General features: G+C 40.8%; 1 protein-coding gene across 3 annotated transcripts; it reads left to right on the top strand.

The window, feature by feature from the left end:
• Positions 1–5,225: 5,225 nt before the first annotated feature.
• On the top strand, positions 5,226–9,415 carry LOC147612405 (uncharacterized). Of its 3 annotated transcripts, XM_086783017.1 has the most exons (11): positions 5,226–5,360; positions 5,601–5,778; positions 5,902–6,120; positions 6,227–6,508; positions 6,622–6,689; positions 6,820–6,928; positions 7,083–7,196; positions 7,375–7,907; positions 8,044–8,781; positions 9,046–9,126; positions 9,262–9,415. In XM_086783017.1, exons 2-11 carry the CDS (start codon positions 5,607–5,609, stop codon positions 9,331–9,333), a joined length of 2,388 nt encoding a protein of 795 aa, XP_086639143.1. In that variant the 5' UTR covers positions 5,226–5,360; positions 5,601–5,606; the 3' UTR covers positions 9,334–9,415. The 3 variants fall into 3 exon arrangements, with proteins under 3 accessions (XP_086639143.1, XP_086639142.1, XP_086639144.1); XM_086783016.1 differs by having other exon boundaries at positions 5,234–5,778; XM_086783018.1 differs by having other exon boundaries at positions 5,234–5,778; positions 8,068–8,781.
• Positions 9,416–24,156: the final 14,741 nt, after the last annotated feature.

The raw sequence follows: 24,156 nt of genomic DNA on the forward strand, positions 1-24,156 counted from the left end.
GAGTGAGAGAGAGAATTTACATAAGAATCATTAGAATTTAAACATAAATGAAAATTAACTTCAATAGCATTTATTAAATTATGTAACTCTTCACTACTATTCAAACTTCAATAGCATTAAAAAAAAACCATACCAATTAAACTTCTCAAGCTTGAGAGGGGTTGAGAAGAGAGAAACATTGAGAAATTATAGAAAGATCAATATTCACTAGTTACCTTACAACTTGCTTGACTTTGTTCATGGTAGAGGCCCCCAACCAATCAATTGGTTAAGTATGTTGATGGAGCCACTAATGGGGATTGAAGAAAGAGGGAAGCTCCAAAAACTAGTGAATTATTAAATGAATTCACATTTCTTGGCTTAGGTGGAGTAGAGTAACGATGCATAAACACTATATATTTTTCAACAAGGGGGAGGCTTCTATTTATAGGAAAAATTGAGCTCCTAACCAAACAAACTGATTCTAGAATTTTCTAAATCAGTTTGGTCAATATTTGACCATTTTTAGGTCAGTTAAGCTAACTTTTTGGAACTAGACTTAAATGAGGAGAGAGGAGAGATGAAATATCTCAATTTTTATGAGTTTAAAACTCATTCAAGCATGTGAAATATGCACCTCCTTTAAAGAACTCCCTTTCCTTACATATGTGTCATAATGGAATCATTTTAATATTGCTCATAGTTTTTTTTACTAATAAACCTTGTACATTTTCAACTCTTCATCTTATGTGAAATATGCACCTCCTTTAAAGAACTCCCCTTCCTTACATATGTGTCATAATGGAATCATTTTAATATTGCTCATAGTTTTTTTTACTAATAAACCTTGTACATTTTCAACTCTTCATCTTATGTGAAATATGCACCTCCTTTAAAGAACTCCCCTTCCTTACATATGTGTCATAATGGAATCATTTTAATATTGCTCATAGTTTTTTACTAATAAACCTTGTACATTTTCAACTCTTCATCTTATGTGAAATATGCACCTCCTTTAAAGAACTCCCCTTCCTTACATATGTGTCATAATGGAATCATTTTAATATTGCTCATAGTTTTTTACTAATAAACCTTGTACATTTTCAACTCTTCATCTTATGTGAGCATTTACTCATTTTTGGGTATCTTCTTTTACAAATTGGATTTATCTCCTCCCTACACTTGGATTGATGCTATTGGCCCATAGGAACCTTAATTGGACCATAATCCAAAAATTTCTGAAAATCTAGACCCTTAGGCTAAGGTCCTTTATACCCATTTTCAATTAATTCCAATTGCACATTGGAAAATTCTTTTTGAATTTCTGTTTCAGGGGAATTTATCTTAATTATAAGAGATATTTTTCTATCCAAAAATATTCAAAATCTGAATATTCTCTCTCTAGAATATTTTCTCTCTCTAGGTTAAAACAGTTAGAAACAAGTCTTTTATATTTCTGAAGAGGGATTGATTACAGGGGAAGATGCTGGACATTTTGAGAGGCTGGGGAGGAATCTTACAAATATTGTCAGTTGATAGACTAGAAGTTTATTAGTTACTTCTAGCAAGCAGTGTTCAAAAGGTTAGACACAATACTCAGTATGAGCACTACTTACCACCCCTAGAGTGAGGTCAGACAGAAAGGGTCAACCAAGTACTCGAGGATATGCTAAGGGCATATCTGAGTAAACGGCAAATGAATTGGGAAGATTACTTACCAATTTTAGAATTCGCCTACAATTGTGCAAAGCATGTTGCTACAGGCTTTAGTCCTTTCATGCTTATGTATGGGTTTCAACCCCGATCTCCAATAGTTGTGGGTTTAGCTATTGAAAGAATTCAAAACGTTAAATATTTTCTGCAAGATCATCACGATATGCTAAAAATCGCTAAGAAAAATGTTTAACGGGCCCAAGATTGTTACAAGCATTATGTAGACGAAGACCACAAAGTGATCACATTTGAGAAAGGTGACCAAGTATTTCTCAAGGTTTCCTCGAGTTTAGAAACTTTGAAGACGAGCAAAGTGTCAAAGTTATCGTTGAGGTATTGTGGACCTTTCACAATACTTAAGTGTGTAGGTAAAGTTGCCTACAAGTTAGCTTTGCTAGAACATTCCAAGGTTCACCCAGTTTTTCATGTTAGTCATATGTGGAAATGACTAGGTGAAGATGCCAATGTGGTGGATACATGGGTTCTTGTAGATCTAATTGAGCCTCTAGTGTTACCACACGAGCCAGAGTACATCTTGGATTTTCAAGAGAGAAGCGAACTCATCAAAGAATTAGACAACATTGTCTAGTTAAGTGGAAGGATAGACGGAAGAAGGTTCAACTTGGGAGGACGTTAGTACTCTCAAGACCCAATATCCTACCTTTGTTTTCGAGGACAAAAACTCTTCCAAAAGGGGAGAGTAGTGTCAGGACACGGGTAGGACTAGGGGGAGTTGGGCGGTTCAGGGGAGTTCGGACATATGTGGACGGCCAAGGCCATTTAAGCCGGCTAGGGTTCTTATATCCAGCGGTCGGGTGGAGAGTTTTTGTATTCTCTTCTAGCAGGTTCACGAAGGTCTCATGGCTAATCGCGCAGTGCAGGATTGTGGGCTTACGTCTCCTACTAGAATGGACGAATAAATAGAGCCAACCTAGGCTAGTCCTTGGCAGTAGCACTAAATATGTTCAAGCCAAGAGCTTACCTTAGCCTTACCAAAGCATTTGTCGTTGGGTCTTGCCTTTGAGCCGCAAATGTAACTTCCCATTGTGTGTGCACTAGCTTGTTCATTGCGTCTTCACTGTATTGTCACACCATATGTAATGCTTCTTTGCCAATGGGGTGAAGGTAGAGCTCTTAGCACGCCTAGATGGAGACAAGAAGAGATGGCTCACGATGGTTCTGCCTCACAAAAGGAAAGGGAAGAAGAAGAACCTATTGCAAGAAGAAAACCTACAATCAAACCTATTTAGCATACATTCATCAAACACGCAACATTCAATGGCATACAAGCAAGCAAGAAGAGGGAAGGGTGCAAAACATGTACAAAAACATTGCATAATGAAAAGCTATCAATGTCGACACCACAGAGTGTATGTGAAAACCTTACAGGGCCAAGTTGGGGTCCGAAATGACTCTACATGTCCAAAATAATGCTTTTGATTCACTAAATAGGGCTCCCTAAGATATGACAATCCTCCCTCTTGTTTTCCCTACTGTTGCTATCCTTGGCTAGGAGCTACCTGCTGCAAAGATTTACACTGAATCAAAGGGGAAAGAGATGGAGTTGCCCTTATCTATGTATCACTTCCTTTACTTTATTTTTTGTAAGCAAACTTGTTCATACACACACATACAAGAGTAGACAAGCACACAAGAGAGATTGATGGCTGAATTTTCTATTTCTTGTGCACTTATCTACAACCATAACATGAAGATAAGAATACATACTATAAGATAAAGTACTCTACTATTGAAACATACATAGTCCATAGTGTAAAACCGACGATATGAGTTGGCCCTATAACTATGCAGATCAAAGTGGCTTTCTCTCATAGAGTCGATATACCACTAGTGGTTGTCTCATAGAGCTTGTAAACCACTAGTGCCATATCAACCATAATCTCATTAACTATGATAGTGGAATAAATATGGAGGTGTCATTCTAGAGTGTCATCCTCTGTATCTGCACTAGTTGAGCTCGATATCTCAACAACCATGGGCCCTTTGTTTTGTTGGGCAAGAGATAGCCACCCATGCTTTACAGCCAAAGTTTCTTGCCACAATGGAAATGCAAAACTTTTCATAAGAGTCCATAGGTGACTAGGGAACCATATACACTTCAATGCAAGCAAAAGGTGGGTTGGATTGAATCTTGTTCAATCTATGTTATTCCCTCAATTCATGTGTGTGTATCACTTATGTTCACTAGTCACACGCATTAATTAACACACAAAAGGTCCAGACCTATAAATGGTAAGATTGGACCATAAGAGGAGGGGCTATTTTTGGGTATGAAGTCCAACCTCACAAATGTTAAGGTTTAACTTCATACCCCAAAAATTTTATGCCAACCAATCCTTCATAGCACCTCTAGAACCCCACAATGCCTACTCCTCCTTAGGACCTCCAACTCCCTTGAGGAATCTTATGCAAAGTTTGCCTGCTCCCCTACCTCCTCCTCCTCCCTAGAGCCTCAACGTAAGATATAAAGAGTCTGCCTCCACCTTGTTCATCAACAATTTTTTGCTTATCCTCCACTCTTGCCAAAGACACACAGAGAGAGAGAGAGAGAGAGAGAGAGAGAGAGAGAGAGAGAGAGAGAGAGAGAGAGAGAGAGAGAGAGAGAGAGAGAGAGAGTTTTATTAATGTGTATACGGAAGGCTAAAATGGCCAATGAGACCGAATACATAAATGAAGACCATAAAGTAAAGGTCTTATGCCAAATCTCTAGACCAAGAAAAGAAACATTAAATCAAATTAAAAAAGAAGCCCAATATTCATCTACTATTCCATTAGGAGATGTAACATTTACAATAATGTCAAATTGGAGGTTGTTGAATGTTGGTGATGCTATCTATGTAAGTGGTTTTCGTTTGCAAAAATTTTGAATGAGTGCTTTTTCCATCACGAAAAATAGGCCATTTACTTTCTTATTTGGATCCTTTTTGCTTTAGTTATATTGGGGTTACCTCATCTCATAAGTAGTCCATACATTAGTATCCTTTAGTTCCTTGATTGCTTAAGAATATCCACCTTGTTGGCTTTGGTATTAAAGTTGACGATTGCATGGTTGCGATTGGATTGTTGATCTTTTCCACTGGATTGTTGGAGTTGCGAGACATTAACTCTCTAATGTATCAAGCCCATAATTCCTTCATTCTTCTCCTAATCCTCTAACCTTGATTTTGAGGGCCACTTAGGTGACCATTGCCACTTATCTCTTCCTTTATTGGAGTAACTCTGGAATGTATCAAGCCCATAATTCCACCATTCTTCTCCTGGTCCTCTAACCTTGTTCTGATCGGTTTTGTCCATCGCTTGTATGTTATGAACTATCTTTTACCTTTTGTCTTTCACCTTTTCGTTTTGTGCCTCTTCCTTTACCTATGGTTTCGCATGGGAAATGGCTAGTCAGTGTGTACGCATTAATGGGCGGGGGTCTTGGGCGGGCAGTATTCATTCATACACGGGACACCGGGACCTTTGAATTCGAAGTTGAACGTTGAGGCCGATTTAACGTTGGGCGAGAACCCACAGTGACGATTACACCAGGGAGCTTAAGGCGCTTGACCTCCTCGGTCAGAATCGATTAACACAGGAGCCCTGCACGCCCATTAACTGTGCAGGAGAGAGCAACTGTGCTTCTTATTAGGGCAGCATCGACGCAGGTAGGTTTCTCTATCAGCATCCTCATGCATTACGGAACACTTTGCGCTGAGCTATGGCTGCTCGCTTGAAGATATGCTATGGAGCAGGAGAAAGAAAGGATCCATCATGGTTCCATGCTCCATGGCGTACACATGGCAGAAAATATCGGATAGGTTTTTGAATGATTAGGATTTTTATCTGTTTTCCCCAATTTGGCATCCTGTGTCTCTGCTCCATGTCTCATGCTTTGTGAATTAAAGCCAAAGATGACCCGGCCATTTGGAAAATCTCCTTCTCGCTCCAAAACCACACGATCCCAGCTTGATTTGGAGCAGATCTCTCTCATTGATGTCTGTGCTGAAGATGATAGCCTGCTGCCAGTTGGGGGCAAAGTGGCTCTGCAGGGAAGCTTTGGTCAAGCCCCGCGTGCTCGTCCAGGTAACCCTCTATAGCTGTACACAAAACAGATTACATTGGTTCTCCTTCTAGCCATGCATCACAAAATTTGACTGCAATTTTTCCACCTTTTTTTGATTGTTGATTGTCTTTGGATTGCTGTAGCTGCGTCTCCATTCAAAGCAAGTGGTGCTAAAACCCTTGCCTCCATCCAAGAAGACCAGCCAGAGTATGAAGAAATGCCAGGTTCCGATGAAGCTGAGAAGCAAGACATGCTCCCCCCCCTAGCCACACAAGAGCCTGCCCCTAGAAAGAAAAAGAAGAAAACCGGCTTCAACCTTCGGAAAAGCCTGGCATGGAACAATGCTTTTTTCACAGAAGAAGGTACCTCAGTTATGCCTGTTGTTCTCTCTACCTCATCCCTCCTCCTTTTTTCCTGCATGTTGGTTATTGATTGTGCCGAAGCTGTGCTTGGAATGGTTGTCTACAGGAGTGCTGGATCCTGAAGAGCTCTCTCTCGTCAATAGAACTTTCAAAAAGCCTCCCGAAGCACCAGAAACGGTGAGCCATAAAAAGCCTGCGCTGTCATCAAAGCTCTTGAAGCCATCCGTGATCCCTAAAGTCAAATTTTCTCCAATCCGAGCCCAAAAATCTCCAATTCATGTAGACAGCCGGAGGAATGGCTCAGCTCTATGCAGTCCTTTGAGCAGCACTGGAAGCATCATGGGGAGTGCATCCAAGAGGGCAGAGCTGCATAATAACAATGTCAAAGGTCTCACTTTGCCTTTTTCTCTTTTTGAATTTGTTTAAGAATGCCATTTGGTGTGTATTTGCCTAGAAATATAACACTTTTATTGCTTATAATCTCATATCGTAATTTTGCAGGGCTTGCTGGAAGCAGACATGGAGGTGTTATACCATTGTCCAGGGTGCAAGCTGACCCTATCGAGCGGGTATGCATGATACTGATTCCTGTCCATGTTTTGCATTTCAGCACCTGTCTAGCCAGCTTGTATGCATGTAGTGGGTAATCTTCACATTGGACAAGTCTCAAGCACTTAGTCTCATTTGTTGGATTTACAGGACAAGCCAATGTTCTCCATTTGCACAGAGTTTCATCAGCCAAAACCATCGCCTTTGAAAGAACAGATCAAGGGCAACCTTAGAAATATCACCAGGTCTCCTTTGCCAGGTATGCTAGTGCTGCATCATTCTAATTGTTGCTGCATCATAAGAAAGGTAAGATCTAAACATTTGATAATGGCAGCTGTTCTGATTGGAAAAGCTTCCTTTCTGTTCCAGCTTCATCAGCTGTGTCTGTTTCTTCTTTTTTGTTTCATTCACAGCATGTAGCAGCCCAAAACCCCCACCAGAGCAGATGAGGAATGCTCAGAGCCTCTCGAGCACCTTCTCCTCTGCCTCTAAGAAGATGAAAGACAGGCTTGGAATGGTTTTTTCAGGTTCGTTACTAAGCAGTCATGCAGTCTTGAACTAACAGGCTCCATTGATGCATAGCTAATTCATGCATATGATTTCTTGTAACATGTACCATTCTAAAACTTCTAAGAAAGCCATGGAAGATGTCAAAGTTAAGGATTTTGGTTGGATTTGGATTGTCCCGGGGGCTGTCTTGTTCAGGTCGCAGTGTGGGAAACCTGAAAGGTGGCACTCTATCAATGCCCGTAGATGACCCAGTTGTACCTAAAAACAATATTCCGCATCCAGATTATTCAGAGAATGCCAAGTTGACCCGTTGCTACTCACACTCATCCTATGAAAGATTGGGAAGATCAACTTTTCTAACTTCCACAGAATCTGTTACCAGTAATGTGGGTTTATCTTCAGAATCTACAGCCATGGAGAGCAGGGCTTCCAACCTGCCAAGAAGAATGGTTGGCAAAGCCAGCTTTTTGTCACCTGGTGATGGGGTTTCTTCCAACGGAGGGTCTCTTGAGGCAACGATTAGTCTTCATCATGTTAAGGAGCCAGCTCCTCCTGCATTATTCTCGCGCTCTCAGGGGATACCTAGCTCCAGTAGGCCTATCCAACAAGTTGCATCAGTGGAGATTAATCCTGCTACCAAAGAAACAGATGGATCTGGATCTCTTTTGTCCAGGGCAAAGCCATCTGGCTTGCGTATGCCTTCGCCAAAGCTAGGCTTCTTTGACAAGGTATCTATTTCCTGCCTCCACTACCTTATTAAATGCATTCGTAAATGATTTATTGCCCCTTCCTGCTACCTTAAAAACCACATGTGTAGTACTTTCAATCTCGATGTACTGGTTGCTAACATTTAACTTCTTGCAGGCAAGGGCAATGAATGCACCTAAGGTTGCAGTTCCTCGGGAGAGAACCAATGGCCTTGCCTTGCAGTCAGGGAGAAACATAGGTGCAAGCCGATTTCCAAGTGAGGGTGTTGGTTTGAGTAGCACAAGTAAACAGAGCAATGGCTATGGAGTTGCTTTGCAGTCAGGGACAAGCGCTAGCAGGCTATTAACTGAGAGCGGCAGTCTAAATAATTACAGCAAACAGACCTCCTCCTTGAAACCTCCTGTTTGTATAGCTGAGTCAAGCCGCCAGCACACTGAAGCCAGAGAACGAAGCAGAGGAGCTAATGCACCTTCTGGTATCCCTTCTGCACCTCATTTACGTTATACTGAAAGCTCTTTGAGGCCAGCCTCATTGATCAATGGGTCATCTTCAATGACTCGCGGGTGTTCTTCAATGAACCATGGCTTGTCTGCAAACTCTTCAATGACACATGGGTCATCTTCAAATTCTTCTCACGATAAAGCAGATAGCACAGTTGGCAGTACCGGCCATGTCTTGCAGGTGAAGAGAAATGAACAAAATGTCTTGCCAGTGGCAGAAAAGATGGTAACCCAGGTCACCTCATCACCTTCAAGGAACGTATCTGCTGCGCAGGAGAATCTACTCTTGGAGCGTCGACAGGACAAGGGAGGGCCTTTCAAGTACCCTGCGGCAATGGAGAAAATTTGCAGCAATAAAGAATCTGAGCGAGCTTATGATACTGAGACAGCAGAAGTAAGTAGTTTTTCTGGGTTGGTTGTGAGATTATTCAAACATGCTGATAAATGCCACTGAAGTCCTCCATAGCCAACTACCCAATGGCTGGAGCCACTCTATACAAGTTAACTAAAAAAAGCACATGATGATGCCAAAAGCAAATTCTTATGCCACTTCACTTGAATACACAAATCTCACTTGAATATACAAATCTTTCTTTTATGAATGCACCGTAACAAGAAGACGTAAAATTGAGCATCAACATACCTTCTTTGTGTGTAGGAATGGCCTCAGGTAAAGAGTGGTGCAGTGCAACATTCTCCACCTGATAAAGAGACTCCTAAGCATGGGCCATGGTCGCCGGTGAGTTGCCCTTTCCTCCGATTTGTTAAATGACATTGAACTATGTAGGCTGTTGGGTTTCAAATCTTGAGACCAGTCCTCTTGGCACCTCACATGTCATCATCACTTTTAGAAACTCTTGAGCTGGTTTTCCAGGTACGGAGAAATGCCCAAGAGCTGGGACCATTTGATTGTACCAAGTATACAAACACAGGGATTCCACATTGAGTGCACTTCAGAAAGCAAGAAAGGAGTTCCCTGCTTGTACTGTAATTCAGCATTGGTGAGATAGTTTAAAGATTTTTTCTCATTTCAAGACTACCCCCTTACATTACTGTTTAGTACCAGGTGGTTTGAGATGGGACTTGATAAATGGTAGAGCAGTCTTTTTGACCTGAAACAGATTCAGCTGCGTGAATTGATCTGCAAATACTCAGTGGAATGCTTATTCTACATTCTTGATAGCTACCTTATTCTGTAATTCAGCATTGGTGAGATAGTTTAAAGATTTTTTCTCATTTCAAGACTACCCCCTTACATTACTGTTTAGTACCAGGTGGTTTGAGATGGGACTTGATAAATGGTAGAGCAGTCTTTTTGACCTGAAACAGATTCAGCTGCGTGAATTGATCTGCAAATACTCAGTGGAATGCTTATTCTACATTCTTGATAGCTACCTTGCAAAAGGGGAACCATGGTGCAGCGTGATTCACTAAAATCCAATTAAAAAATCATACGGAGAGACATTTGTTTAAATCAGAGAGTTGAACTTTCATTTTTCCTACTCAAAATTATTGGTCTGCACCAAGACTAATTACTATTCCAAGGAACCTGTAGGAATTTCTTTCCAGATCTCCATACTTCTGTACCCACCATAGTTTTACAGAAGGTTGCACTTTGAGAGAGGGTGCACAAATTTCAATGTCATCACCATCTCCATTGGGAGGTGGGTATATCCAAACCTGGTACCTCTTCGCTCCCATTAAGCTCTCTGCTTAAAGCCAGCCTTTGTGTCTTTCTCTTTGTTGTAATCGATTTGTGCCACTTTATCCAAGTGGGACACCTTTTAATTTCAAATTGGGCTAGGTTGATTGATGCAGTAATGGAAGGAGTGTGTAGGACTTAAGCTTTTTTATACTGTGCAAACAAGTTGTAAGGGAAGCCTGGAACTTATTGTTGGAATTAGGGTTGCAAAAAAGCACACAAAGCTTGGAGAAGAAGAAGCAAGAATGCACACAACACACAGTGTATTAGATTGTGTTAATGTACAAAGATAAGTTAGCCCTTAAATAATGGGCATATATACAAACCGAGAGAAAAAACCTCCTAAGGAGGGAAAAGTGTCCCGGCGGTCCTAAGTGTGTTCACACACATCACTGCCTATATATATGGCAATAAATCCCCCCTGGGAGTGATGGTGTGAACGAGAGCTGGCACTCATGTATAGAGAAGTGCCATGTCCGAAGTAGATCAGTCCACAAAGGGGAGCAAGCCCAAAGCTTTGCGGAAAGCTTCAATTTTTTTACGAGGAAGCGCCTTTGTGAAAAGATCGGGGCGAGGTCCTCTGTTGGCACATATGCCAACTTGATCTCTCTTGCTGAGAGTCTCTCGGTGACATAGTGATAAAGCACCTCAATGTGATTTGTACGAGCATGAAAAACTAGGTTTCTAGCAACTACCAATGCGCTCTGACTGTCAGTGTAGATAGAGGTGGCAGACTCTTGTCCAACACTCAAGCAGCCACCATAAGCCGTCTGAGCCACACACACTCAATGTGATTTGTACGAGCATGAAAAACTAGGTTTCTAGCAACTACCAATGCGCTCTGACTGTCAGTGTAGATAGAGGTGGCAGACTCTTGTCCAACACCCAAGATAGATAAAGCACCTCAATGTGATTTGTACGAGCATGAAAAACTAGGTTTCTAGCAACTACCAATGCGCTCTGACTGTCAGTGTAGATAGAGGTGGCAGACTCTTGTCCAACACCCAAGCAGCCACCATAAGCCGTTTGAGCCACACACACTCAACCGTAGCTGTGAAAGCTGCCCTGTACTCAGCTTCACAATTAGAAGTGGCCACAGTAGGTTGCTTCTTGCCATACATAAATGAGGCAACCAACAGCTGTCTGATAGAGTGTGACAGTACCATTCTTCATTATAGCATCATATTCACTTTGCATTGCAGCCAACCAATTTTTTGATTTTTGTGCCTCATTAAATGAAAGAGGTTCTTCCTCTTCACACATACTAGACACAGCCAAAGCATAACAATCTGATGCATAAGAAGCATGCTGAAAACCTGAACGAGTACGACTAGAAATAGGTGCATCAATTTTACTATCACTCAAGGTTTATACCAACCATTTAGGCATATCTCTAGCCTGCTCATTTTAAGCCCTATCCCCATAAATTATATTCTGTAAATCTGCATCAGAAATAGGTTGATCTGTGATGTCGTTTGAAATCTGCATAAGCTGAATATTTGTCTCATTAGGACTTACATTTGAATTCCCACTTGTAAACAGAGGCAACAACGTATCAAATACATCCCGTGAGCTCACACCTGTCTCTTTGGTACATGATAACAAAGGCTGCACAGTATCTTTCACAAAAACATCTCGACTAATCAAGGTACGCTTTGACTGCGGATGATACAATCTGTAACTCTTGCTCTCAGCATTGTAAATTTTATCAACGTCCTTTATTACTGGGTAAGAAGCATTATTGGCACATGTGATAGTATTCCTATTAGAGACAGCCTCAAGACAAGTGAACATATCACGATGGGAGGTAATGTGCTTTGTAGCACCACTGTCAAAATACCATACATCAGAGTCAACAGAAACTGCCAAACATGCATTATGTACAGATGGGTCATATTGGCAATACACACTAAACGCCCATTCTGTATCCTGCACAATATTTGCAGAATCTGCATTTGTAGAAGCATTCGTAATTGTGGCTGCATTTGACTCTTTCTTCTTTGCCTCTTTAGCTTTTAGCTTAGGGCAATTCTTAATGACATGATCAGTTGCCTTACAATAGTTGCACCTGATCTTTTTTTTTGTCTTTATTAAGAGCCTTCTCAGACCTATTGTTGCTACCTGTGGAAGGAGAAGAAGTTGCAAACCTACTAATAGGAGAAGAAACAGTGGAAGGGGTTGTCTTACTACTTCTTCTTGCTGGGCAGCAACAAATGCCTGCGTTGCCTAGCCCTACTTTGCATGGACTGCGCTTCTTGCAAGAGCTTGTTGACTAAAGTATCATACTTAACAACATCAGGTCTGTCCTCACAGTAACAAGTCTCCACGTGGAAGCAAAAGTTTGATATGACTCAGGTAAAGTCTTCTTGCATAATCTTCGATTCTAGCTCTTTACGCAGGTAAGAGATTTTTGCCTCGTTACGACCTGCATACAAACCAACTAGAATATCCCAAGCCTGTTTTGCTGTTTTAGCTGAACGAATATGTGGAGTGATGTTACGTTTGATAGAAAGTGCAATCAAGGCATGAGCCTGCGCATCTTTACCATCCCAACAACGAGCTTGTTCAGCAGTAGTAATAGTAGAGCTGCTAGAACCTGCAACATCCTCAACAGATCTTACATCCACAGAACCTGGACGTACATCCATACCCTGCACAATGTTCCACACTCTTTTTACAACCAAAACATGCTGCATCATGTATGCCCAAATTGGGTAGTTGCTGTCTCCATCCAATTTGTCATCAGCAGACAACATGTGAAATACATCATTGCTGTTATCAGCCATGGCCACTGACTGAAACTGATGCAAAAGCAACCTGTAATAAAGCAAAGACTGAATAGAAAACAACTCGTGCTATGTAGCATAGTCCACAATAGAATACGTATGCCTGTTTTGTAGAAAACTGCACTGTCGAAATTTTTGCACAAAATGATGAAAACACCTGTACAGAACTTGTAATGCAAAAACGGAGCCCGAAACAACCTCAGATGCAATTTGTGAGAACGCATAGGGACCTTCACGCGCTCGTGAAAGCTCACCTCAATCGGAGAACATGAGTCGGAGGGTGCTAGCGGCGTAGCCCTGGGAACCGATGCCTGCTCTAATACCAATTGTTGGAATTAGGGTTGCAGAAAAGCACACAAAGCTTGGAGAAGAAGAAGCAAGAATGCACACAATACACAGTGTATTAGATTGTGTCAATGTACAAAGATAAGTTAGCCCGAGAATAATGGGCCTTATACAAGCCGGGGAAAAAAACCTCCTAAGGAGGGAAAAAGTGCCCTGGCGGTCCTAAGTGTGTTCACACACATCACTGCCTATATATATGGCAACACTTATGGTGATGAGACACATCTATTCCCAGTTGGATCAACATTTCCTTGGATGGGTATTTGCATTCAGAAAATATTAGATTTTAATTTTGGTACATTGTGGTCAGATACACAACCTTCATTCATGAAAGAAAAGAAACTGGAAACAATGCGAGTACGACTAGGTCTAGCACCCCATGAAGAGCATCACTGATGCTCTGCAAGGGAGAAAAGAGAAAGAGAGAGATGGTTCTCTCTCTCTCTCTCTGTGTGTGTGTGCTGATGGTCGTTGAGAGTAGAAGAGACAAGGTGAAATGGTACCTTAGTCGCATTTCCACCCTCTTAATTTAATTAATAAGAATAATATATTCTTGTTAAACACAGGCTACCAACTTGTTAATATAATAACCGCTCTTTAAACCTATTTATTTATGGAAATAAACACACCCATAGATATTTTTTAAAACTGATGCCAAAAAAAATTCTACCAAAAAAACTTTATGTTCGTAATAATCTCTCCCTCTCTTGTGTCATCGATAGGGAGAGGGAAACGGCGTTTTGTTGTTAGCATCTCTCATAGGGGAGGTGAACTCATAGGGGCTGTGGTGGCTATCGCATATGAGTCCTCTGAGTGCACAGAGAGTGGTGGCTGTCAGGGGAAGTAAAGGGAAGGCGCAGGCTTGTTGCCACTTGAAATTTTACGAATCTAAATCCATACAATTTTTTGTTATTGCAAATAAAAAAATATCTATGGAAGCAAATTGCTCATTGTTGCAATCGTTTTGGAGCCATGAATTTTCAGAGCTAGTAGAGCCAATAGGAGTAGAGATTATGTTTATTATCTCAAATTGAGAGAGAGAGAGAGAGAGTTAGTTTTGGTCCTCTAACCCCTTAATGGCACTAAAGTTAAAATCCCATTGCTCTTTGAGCAATTAGTGAGGCAAAAGCTAGTACATCACATGGAAGCCATGTGGCTATTTGTAAAGTAATTTTGGTAATATATCTTCTATTATGGAGAGAGAGAAAGAAACAAAGAAAAAAAGTTTTAGTAACGTCTACTAGAGGCCGAAGTTGGCCTATGAGACAAAATAATATACAACTGTCAATGTCCTTTGGGTATCCAGATAATAGAAAAAGGTACAAGGTATAGAGCTGAAAAGCTAAAAATTGAAAAGCTAAGGATCAATGGGAGAGGGGCAAAGACCTCCTGCAGGATCCTCCCTAGATCTGATCAAAATCGTGTGAGCCTCTCTTGGACATAAAGCTGGTGGCGAGACCGGATCTAAGTGATCTCTCTCTGAGAGAGACAGAGGGGTCCCTGCTTACTTATGCGCGGAAGATAGAAAGAAAGAAGGAGCGAGGTCTCCTTTATTTGTCGGTGCATGAGAGAGAGCAGGAGTTCCGTGCTTGCTTGCGCAGAAGAGAGAGAAAGAGAGATGCAATCTTAGCAAAAAAATGTGTATTTTACTTTTTATGTATTTCTTTCATGAAAAAACCATCTCGTGAGCCTATAATCTATCTAGGCTATTAATTAATTCAAAGTGGGAATTAGGGAATTATTAATAACTAAGGACTTTACGTTAAAGACATGAATAAATACTAATTTTGGATGTGCTCCACTTTCACCAACTCCATTACTTCCTCCCTTGGTAACTTCCATGGTTTGCATGTTGGTAATCCTCTCCGCGATGGACCCAATCCTCATTCGCCTCCAACCCTACTTGGCCAAGGCAATTTTTTCTCTTTAGGGGCCTAGGTGAAGATTGAGGGTGGGAGGTGGTGAAGGTGTGGGTGATGGAGGAGGAGAGGGAATGGGAGGGGGTGTTGTTACCTTGATCTCCACTCCAACAATTGGTATCACAACAGGTTCTCTTGCTTCTCACTCCCTTGTCATTTTCTCCTTAATTTGCTCTTTTGATTGTCTCATATTAAGCTATCTTCTTAGGTGGAGCAGGTATATCCTATAGTATGTTGAGAACTGCGTTAACTCAGAGTAGGTTCTCTTGCTTGATTCATAACTTTTATTGTAGGTGTATTAATAAAATGCCACTGATGTGGTGTTTAATTAATACAATCTTAGTACATGTAGTACATGAGTTCCCGCCACTCTCTCCCTCTCCTCCTTCTCTCTCTCTTTCTCTCTCCCTCTACTCGTTGAATGCTCTTTGAGGCCTTTTATAGAGAATTATGAGACTTTAAATAGAAAGGATATGGGTGAATGCATGCAAATAAAAAGCATATGGGGGGTCATCATTTCATTACTTTAAATAGAGAGGATATGGAGAGGTGAATGCATGCAAATAGAAAGCATATGGGAGGTTATCATTTCATTGCCTTAAATAGAGAGAATATGGAGGGTCACCATTTCATTGACTTTTTCAAACATTAATCATTACATACTAAAATTAAACACTCTTATTCTTGAAAATCTCATAGAATATATTTAATGGAAATGTAAAAAACATTTTAGTGCCATATTGGGTTTTTTACACTGTAACATTTAGTGTGTAGACATTGCCATCGTCATCTTCAAGCTCATCTTCTCAGCAGCTTCAACATCATCATTAACATTATCATCAATTTTACATTTCGACTTAGTATCATTTCCACACTCTACACTCTACACTCTGCACTCTGCATTTTGGCTAATTATTATTTCCACACTCTATACTTTGCAATTTTTTATAAACTTTACACGTTTCCTTTGTCATCATAGTGATCTACTGGCAGCCATCTCGGTTGTATTCAGTGGGCATTGACAAGACTTGCATATAGTTGGGATATTTGCATTATGTGTCAGAGATTAGGTTGAAATGGCAGCTGATAGTGATGTATTATTTAGGATTCTTTTTGAGGATAAGCTTGATGTGACCAACTACCATTGTGGTCCTATATGATGCATCATGCATTGTTCACCAAAGGACTTTGGAATGCTATTATTGGCATTAAGGCATGCCTTGTCTGGCCAGTGTAGAAACAACATAGTACATGTACTTTGGATGGTGATACGAGTTCTGATGTAACTGTGGCATCCGTCTCTACACCTCCCACATTGGAACAAACCAGGTGTGATGGCAAGGATGCACATGCATATGCATTGGTGGCACTTTCAGTGAAAAGGAGAATTATTCCTCATATTCGCTCAATGCTTGGGATGCACTTGCTGCGCTTTACCAGGTGCATATCGAGGCACCTGGTAGAGTGGCCTACTTGCGCAAGCAGTTAGAGTCCGAGCATATGAATCATGGAGATTTAATGGATGAGTTCCTCACAAGGATGAACAGCTTGCATGTATTAATGAGGTCTATTCAGACAGTTCATTGGTGTCTACTGTTCTCACAACTTTATAAGATTCATATAAGGATTTTGTTTTCGCACTTCGACTCATGATGAAGGGTAACTGCAATGCCCTTATTATGTTTTTTAATTAGTTGGCTATAGTGTTATTGCAAGAAGAGAAATCTTGGTAAAATCAAACTAGTTATGTGTGTGCATGACAAGGCATGAGTGCTCACAGCTTTACTAGATTCATACCAATATTTTGTATCCACACTTCGACTCATAATGAAGGGTAGACCCAATGCCCTTACATTGAATGAGCTGGTTGATGACTACTATAGGTACACGTGGGCGTATCCATTGAAAGCAAACTCATAGGTTTTTACATGCTTCATATATTATTTCTATGGCTAAAAATGTGTCTATATGTAAAACTGGCACCCTTCATTTAGATCGAGGGGGAGGAGTATATATCAAAGGATTTTCGTGTATATATGAGTGAAAGAGGCATAAAACATCAACGCACAATGCCTTACACACCTCGGCAAAATGGTGTGGTTGAGAGAAAGAACAGATCTTTAATGGAGATGGCACGTTGCATAGTTAAAGGCCATGATTTGCATCATTTTTTTTTGGTTGGAGACAGTTATGTGTGCCACTTATCTGCTAAATAGATGTCCCACCAAGGCTCTGGAATGGCAAGAAGCCCTATGTGGCTCATTTGTGTATTTTTTGTTATCTTGTTTATACTCTTATACCTAAGCAACAATGTTAATAAGCTAGATGATAAGGTAATAAAATGTATTTTTGTGAGATACATCTCACAAAGAAAAGGGTATAGACTGTACCATCTGGCCACAAAGCATATTTTGGTGAGTAGAGATATTTATTATCTTTATTGAGAACTTAGTTTAGCCAAAGCTATTATGTAAAAAACAGCAAATATATGCTCACATGACATCTTTGATGCACTCCTACCTTTGTATAATGTTGGGTAGCCATATGTGGAGCAAATGAATGCTCAACAAGGTGTTGCAAATCAACACATACTCTCTCGTTGAAAATCAGCTTGAATTTCAGCTCACATATTAGCCTATTGAGAATGAGGTAATTATGGATGATGCAGTGGATGAGAAAAGGAAACCATAGAGGCGTTCAAGAGTATGCCAAAATGGTTAGTGCAGACATTGCAGGACACATGTAGGTTCTCATCATGTACCTTATTCTTTTTTGGATGCCACTGCCACTATATGCAATGAAGGAGAACCTGTTTCCTTTGAGAAGCACAAAAAAATGATCATGGGATGTACACCATGAAGGATGAGTACGACTCAATCCTATATGTAATGACACTTGGTATTTAGTAGATTTATCTTATGGTGAAAGGGCATTGGTACGAAGTGGGTTTATAAGGTAAAGCATAAAGTTAATGGTAGCATTAACCTCTACAAGTCAAGGCTTATCACAAAGGGTTATGCTCAAGAGAAGGGTTATGCTCAAGAGAAGGGCATAGATTATGATGAGACCTTTGCACCCATATCTTGTATGACTATGATCAAGTGTATTATTACATTGGCAGTGCATCATGGTTAAAATGTACATCAGTTGGATATTAAGACTACCTTCTTGAATGGTGATTTGCATGAGGAATGTATCTCAGCCTTGTGGTTTTGTTGAGAAGGAACAAGAGTCTAAAGTATGCAGGTTAAGAAAAGTTTTAAATGGCCTTAAGCAGGGTCCCAAAGTATGGTATAAGAAGATAAACACATATTTGGTTACAAATTGTTTTTGTAACAGTCCAATTGAGAATACCCTCTATGTAAAGAGGAGTAAATGATGTTTTTTGGTCATTGTTTTATATACGATGATGACATGTTGCTCACACACGCTAATGAGAAGAAGATTTTGGCCTTTAAGGCTTAATTACATGTACCATTTGGGATGACTGATTTGGGCTCGTTACATTATTATTTAGGCATATAATTTATGTAACGTGATAATGGTATTGTGATGTTGCAATCAAAGTACATCCAAGGACTACTTACATGGTTTGGTCTTGAAGAAGGTAAGTGTGTTGTTACACCAATAGTAGAGGGAAGTGCTAGGCTTAGATTCCAAGATGTAGGTGAACCATTTAATGCATCACTTTATCAACAAGTTGTTGGGGTACCTCATCTATCTATGTAATACAAGGCCATACATTCAGTTTGGGGTCTCCCGAAGATAGGCATTGGAAGGCTGTTAAGGGGTATTCAGATACTTATAGGGCACTCAGTTCCTTTGGCTTATTCTATGCTAAGATTAGTGATATTCAGCTGTATGCTTTCAGTGATTCTGATTGAGCTAGTTGTTATGATATGCAATTTTCCACTCAGTCCCTTGGCTTATTTTGTGCTAAGGTGAGTGATATACAGCTACATGCTTTTAGTGATTCTGATTGAACTAGTTGTTATGGACATGCGAGTGTCCACTAGTGGCTTTTGGTTTCATCTTAGTGATTCATGTATATCATGGCTCAGCACAACAATAATGTCCACTTTGAGCTATGAAGTTGAGTACATGGTAGCTTTTATAGTGACTACGAAGTGTGTATGGATTAATTTTGATCTTGGACCTCTATCTTTATTGATATAGTGCATTAGCTTTTACAGTGAACTGCGAAGTGTGTATGGATCAATTTTGATCTTGGCCCTCCATCTTTATTGATAGTGCTTTAGCCATTACAACAGGAGCCCAATGTATCATGCTCGAACAAAGCACATTGAGGTATATTATGTCAAGGAGAGTCTCTGTGAGAGGCCAAGTAAAATAAGGCGTATTAACTTATGACAAGTTGTCAAAAGGGAAAAATGTAAGGTGTAAGGGTTAAATGTACCCAGATTGGGCTAGGATCCATCCCCAGTAGGTGACAAGCCAACATGTCCAAGGTCGACTAGGCGTGCACGATGGTGGACACATGATCGGACATGTGTTAAGGGTTAAGGGCTTAGGCACGCAGGGGAGATACTCCAAGTGGTTCCGAGGAGGTCACACAAGTGAAAGAGGAATCAATGCTTAATGGGCACTCGCGTGTGTGAAAGCCCATTCTAGGGGAGCCTTAGGAATATATTGGCATGGTAGTTTCCCCTTAGGATCTCTCTCTCTCTCTCTCTCTCTCTCTCTCTCTCTCTCTCTCTCTCTCTCTCGTCTTCACAGACACTGTTTGTGAACTAGTTTCCCAGGAGCTCGTTTTCTCTATCGCATCTTCATAGACAACGTTTGTCATTTGGTGTCAAAGTAGGAGCCTCTTCATGGTGGGGATAGGATCCACATGTGCATATGTACGCACATGATGACATGAAAGTGTCATGGTCTCGTGATTGTGATTATGGTTTTGGCATGGTTTTGTGCATCACAAGGAGATCAAGACAAGTGGCATGGTTGCAATGTTGGTGAGCCTCTTTGTATGCCCAACATTTCTACAGGGCATTCTTATGTTGATGGAGAGTCTAGTGGCTCAGAGAGCAGAGCCTTGATGAATGAGCTTGGGATTCCAGCTACTATTAGAACACCTGGTGTAAGAAAGGTAAGAGAAGCTGTAAATGCCAGTTAGTGATCATGGGCAACACAGGTCAAGGAGATTTAGAAAACCTATTGACATGTTGACATATGATGGCTATGTCGCTCATCATTATGCATATATGGCTAAAGTTGTGCAAGATGTTGAACCCAAATGTTTTGAAGAAGCTTTTGGGAATGTACAGCCATGGATGAAGAAATGGTTGCATTGGATGTAAATGAGACTTGGGACTTGGTGCCATTGCCTACTAAGGACAAGAAGGCTATTGGACGCAAGTGGGTGTACAAAATAAAGCACAAATCAGATGGAAGTATTAGTAGGTAGTATAAAGCAAGATTGGTTGCCACAAAGGTTATGCTCAAACTTATGGCATTGATTATGAGGAGACGTTTGGCCCCGTTGCCAAGATGGCAACGAGGTGTGAGAACTATTATTGTGGTGGCTGCATCAAAAGGATGGGTTTTATAGCAAGTGGAAGTTAAGAATGCGTTCTTGCATGGTGATTTGCAAGAAGAAGTGTATATGGATCAGACACCAGGTTATGAAGATATGGGTCACCTTGATTTTGTATGCAAACTACGTAAAGCTTTATATGGCTTGAAACAAACACCGAGAGCATGTCATGAGATAAGATAGCACAATATCTTATCACCACCATTGGCTTTCATGTGGTAGATACTGATCATTCACTCTGAGTGAAGTTTGATTCACATCATTACGTGGAGAACTTGGAGTTATTGCAGCTTCATGCTTTGGAGATAGAACCCCACTATGTATAAGAAGATAGTGGGTAGCTTGATCTACATGATGATCACTAGGCTGGATTTGAACTATACAATTGGATTGCAGAGTCAGTTTATGTAAGTTCCTTTGAAGCTACATTTGGATGGTGTGAGGCACACGTGCTATGTGTGAAGTCTATAATAGACTATGGTCTCTTTTATGAGGTTGGTCAGAGTTGTAGGTGTTTGGATACACCGATGCAGATTGGGCTGGTAGTATCGCAGATAGGAGGTCTACTAATGGATTTATGTTTTCCTTTAGGAGTGGTGCTGTGACATGGAGCAATAAGAAGCAGCCAACAGTTGCCTTGTTGAGTACAGAGGCAGAGTATAGGGGTGTTGCAATGGCAGCATGTGTGAGGTAGCTTGGTTGCGTAAGCTACTTGGTGATTTGGGACTGCAGGTTGACAGACATGTTATCTATTATGACAACCTTAGCAGTATACAGTATACTGCCAAGGTTTATGACAACCTTAGCAGTATACAGTTGGTGAGGAGCCTGATTTTTTATGCGTAGACCAAACACATAGAGGTCCACTATCACTTCATCAGAGAGAGAGGGTTTTAGCAGGAGACATTGATCTCATGTATGTTAGCACAGAGGAGTAGGTAGCTGACATTTTCATGAAAGCCGTGGGAGCAGAGAAGCTTCGCAGATTCTGGACTATGCTTGGAGCCCTAGATATGGAGTTGAGATTGAGGGGGAGTGTTGAGATGTCAAGCTCAACATAAGATGACACTTATGATACGCTTGGATGACCGTTTTCGCCACTTTCATCATTGGCGTGTTTGGTAGGATGTTGACATGATAGATATTCGCCAGTGATTCTACACACCTGGACTACATCGACTACTAGTCCACCATTGAGTTATGGCATACTTATCTCGCCAGCTCACTCACTTAGCGTGTTCACATTATGGACCGCATGTACATAGTACTTTAGTACTTATGTTATAGTTCCCTTATTTTTTGGTAGAACCCTTTTGTTGAGAAGAAGAAGAAAAACAATTTTCATCCTCTCATCTTGTGTGTTCTCTTCTAGGGTTTGTGTGAGTGTGTGTGTGCTTGCAAGAGCTCAAGATTTCTTCCTCCCTGCATCTTTGTGTGTGTATGTGTGTGTGTGTGTGTGTGTGTGTGAGTGAGTGTGTGTGAGAGAGAGAGAGAGAGAGAGAGAGAGAGAGAGGGGGGTGGGGATTAGAGAAAGAGGGGCTCTAGAGACCTTGATGTGGAGAGAGATTGGAGAATAGAGAGTTCCTCTATCAAAGGAAAAACATGCAAGTTTCTCCCCTTTATTTGCGAAAGAGAGAGAGAGACCCAAAGGTCATTTATTCATGTTTGTTTGCTACACAGCCACCGAGAAATCTTATAATTACTATTTTTATGATGAATATTTATAGGCTTGAGAACTTTACAAATGATGCATGCATACCTCTTCAAATTAAAAAAACAAATGATGCATGCATACCTTCAAATTAAAAAAAACAATAAACTAGTTAATCAATAATGTTCCAGTCAAGTGCTTACCTTAGCCTTACTGAATCATGTGTGGCTGGTTGTGTTTTGAACTCGCATTTTTGAACTCGCATTATATTCCTTATGTCTAGCATAATCATTTTGGAGCATCTGGATAGGTAATTTGCACCTAAACTCCTCTCTGTCATCAACACGGGAATTTTACACGTGAAAGTGTAGAAAAACAATTCACAACGTGAACTACTTCTTGCTATCGCATGATGGCGTGAACCGCTCTCGTAATTAGTGCCACAAATCATGGGATTACCTTGCTAAAAATAGGTTGTCTTATCCTGACATCTCTGACACAACGGGTCCGACAAAATTGTAATCCGTGAACTAGCAAAGAATGCTTCATGATGTGAAACACTATATAGTTCACGACGTGAAGGATTTAGATCTCACGACATGAACGGTTCTTGGAAATCTCACGGCGTGAATCAATTGGATCTCATGACGTGAAATGTTTCTGCAGTTTCACAATGTAACCAGATCTAGTTCACGAACCTAGTATTGTTAGATTAAGGTTAGGGAAGTGCCTTAATTGAGCACATTGAGACCAATAAAATTAGATTGAGGCAAACACTAATTTGTGAATCCGAAGTAATTATAGGAGCACGTGAGAGTATAGAAATTAGTTGACGACATGAACTACTTACCATTTCACGACGTGAATGATTTGGATGTCACGACGTGAATGATTTGGATGTCACGACGCGAACGATTCTCTGACATCTCACGACATGAACTGTTATCTACAGTCTCACGATCATAGAAAACAAAGAAAATTAGATCGATAATACCTTACCAAAATTCAATTGGGGTAGCAAATTAGCTTATCAAATCACATTCACATGCACTTGAAGTCTGGAAAGTTCATCGGAGACGACCTCACTCTCGATGATAGTCCATCAAATCACCCAGGATCTTCCTATCAAAAGAGTGTTGGTTCAGGCCACTCATTAGTGAGCACTCAATTGAGTGTCTTAAAAGGAATCTAACCATCGTCGAGACAAGTAGTGAAGAATCCATGGAAGAAGGGCTACGATTCTCTGGGTTTGGGAAAGAGGAGAAACCACCCTCCCCTACAAGATCTAGTGGTATCATTGATATAGCTCGGGGATTTTTCGGTCTCCAAACTAGCAACGATGAGGAAGCGCAATCTGTGAGCACACAGGTCCATCAACTAGCGCTGGACTAGGTCCAAGGCAAGAATTACCAACCCAACCTTCAAGTTCTAGGCTGTCTAACATTGGCACCCCCAGAATGAGAAGAGACTTGGAAAGCGCAGCTAGGACAGGTCAAGTATTCTTCCCAACCTTAAAGGAAGTGGAATTAGATTTGAAAAGGGTTGAAGTAGAATGACAACTATGAGAATTGAGCATAAGGAAACAAGAGCTTGATACTCGAAGAGCTAAGGCTGAACAAAAGCAAATGGGAAATGTGAATCTATCTCAATCACATGGCAAAGAACCAGAAATATTTTTCGGCAAGACTGAGGGAGCCTACCTCCATGTAACACACAGAGAGAGAGAGAGAGAGAGAGAGAGAGAGAGAGAGAGAGAGAGAGAGAGAGAGAGAGAGGGAGGGAGAGAGAGAGAGAGAGAGTAGCACATGCGAA

The sequence above is a fragment of the Cibotium barometz genome, chromosome 45, assembly GCF_041138505.1.
Source record: "Cibotium barometz isolate CiBa-2024 chromosome 45, ASM4113850v1, whole genome shotgun sequence".
NCBI lineage: Eukaryota > Viridiplantae > Streptophyta > Polypodiopsida > Cyatheales > Cibotiaceae > Cibotium > Cibotium barometz.

Excerpts from the sequence above, each read along its gene's own strand:
- LOC147612405 (XM_086783016.1), top strand. The coding sequence starts at position 5,583 with ATGCTTTGTGAATTAAAGCCAAAGATGACCCGGCCATTTGGAAAATCT. Across the intron at positions 6,121-6,226 it reads TGCTTTTTTCACAGAAGAAG|GAGTGCTGGATCCTGAAGAG; the intron begins GTACCTCAGTTA and ends GGTTGTCTACAG. Across the intron at positions 8,782-9,045 it reads ATGATACTGAGACAGCAGAA|GAATGGCCTCAGGTAAAGAG; the intron begins GTAAGTAGTTTT and ends CTTTGTGTGTAG.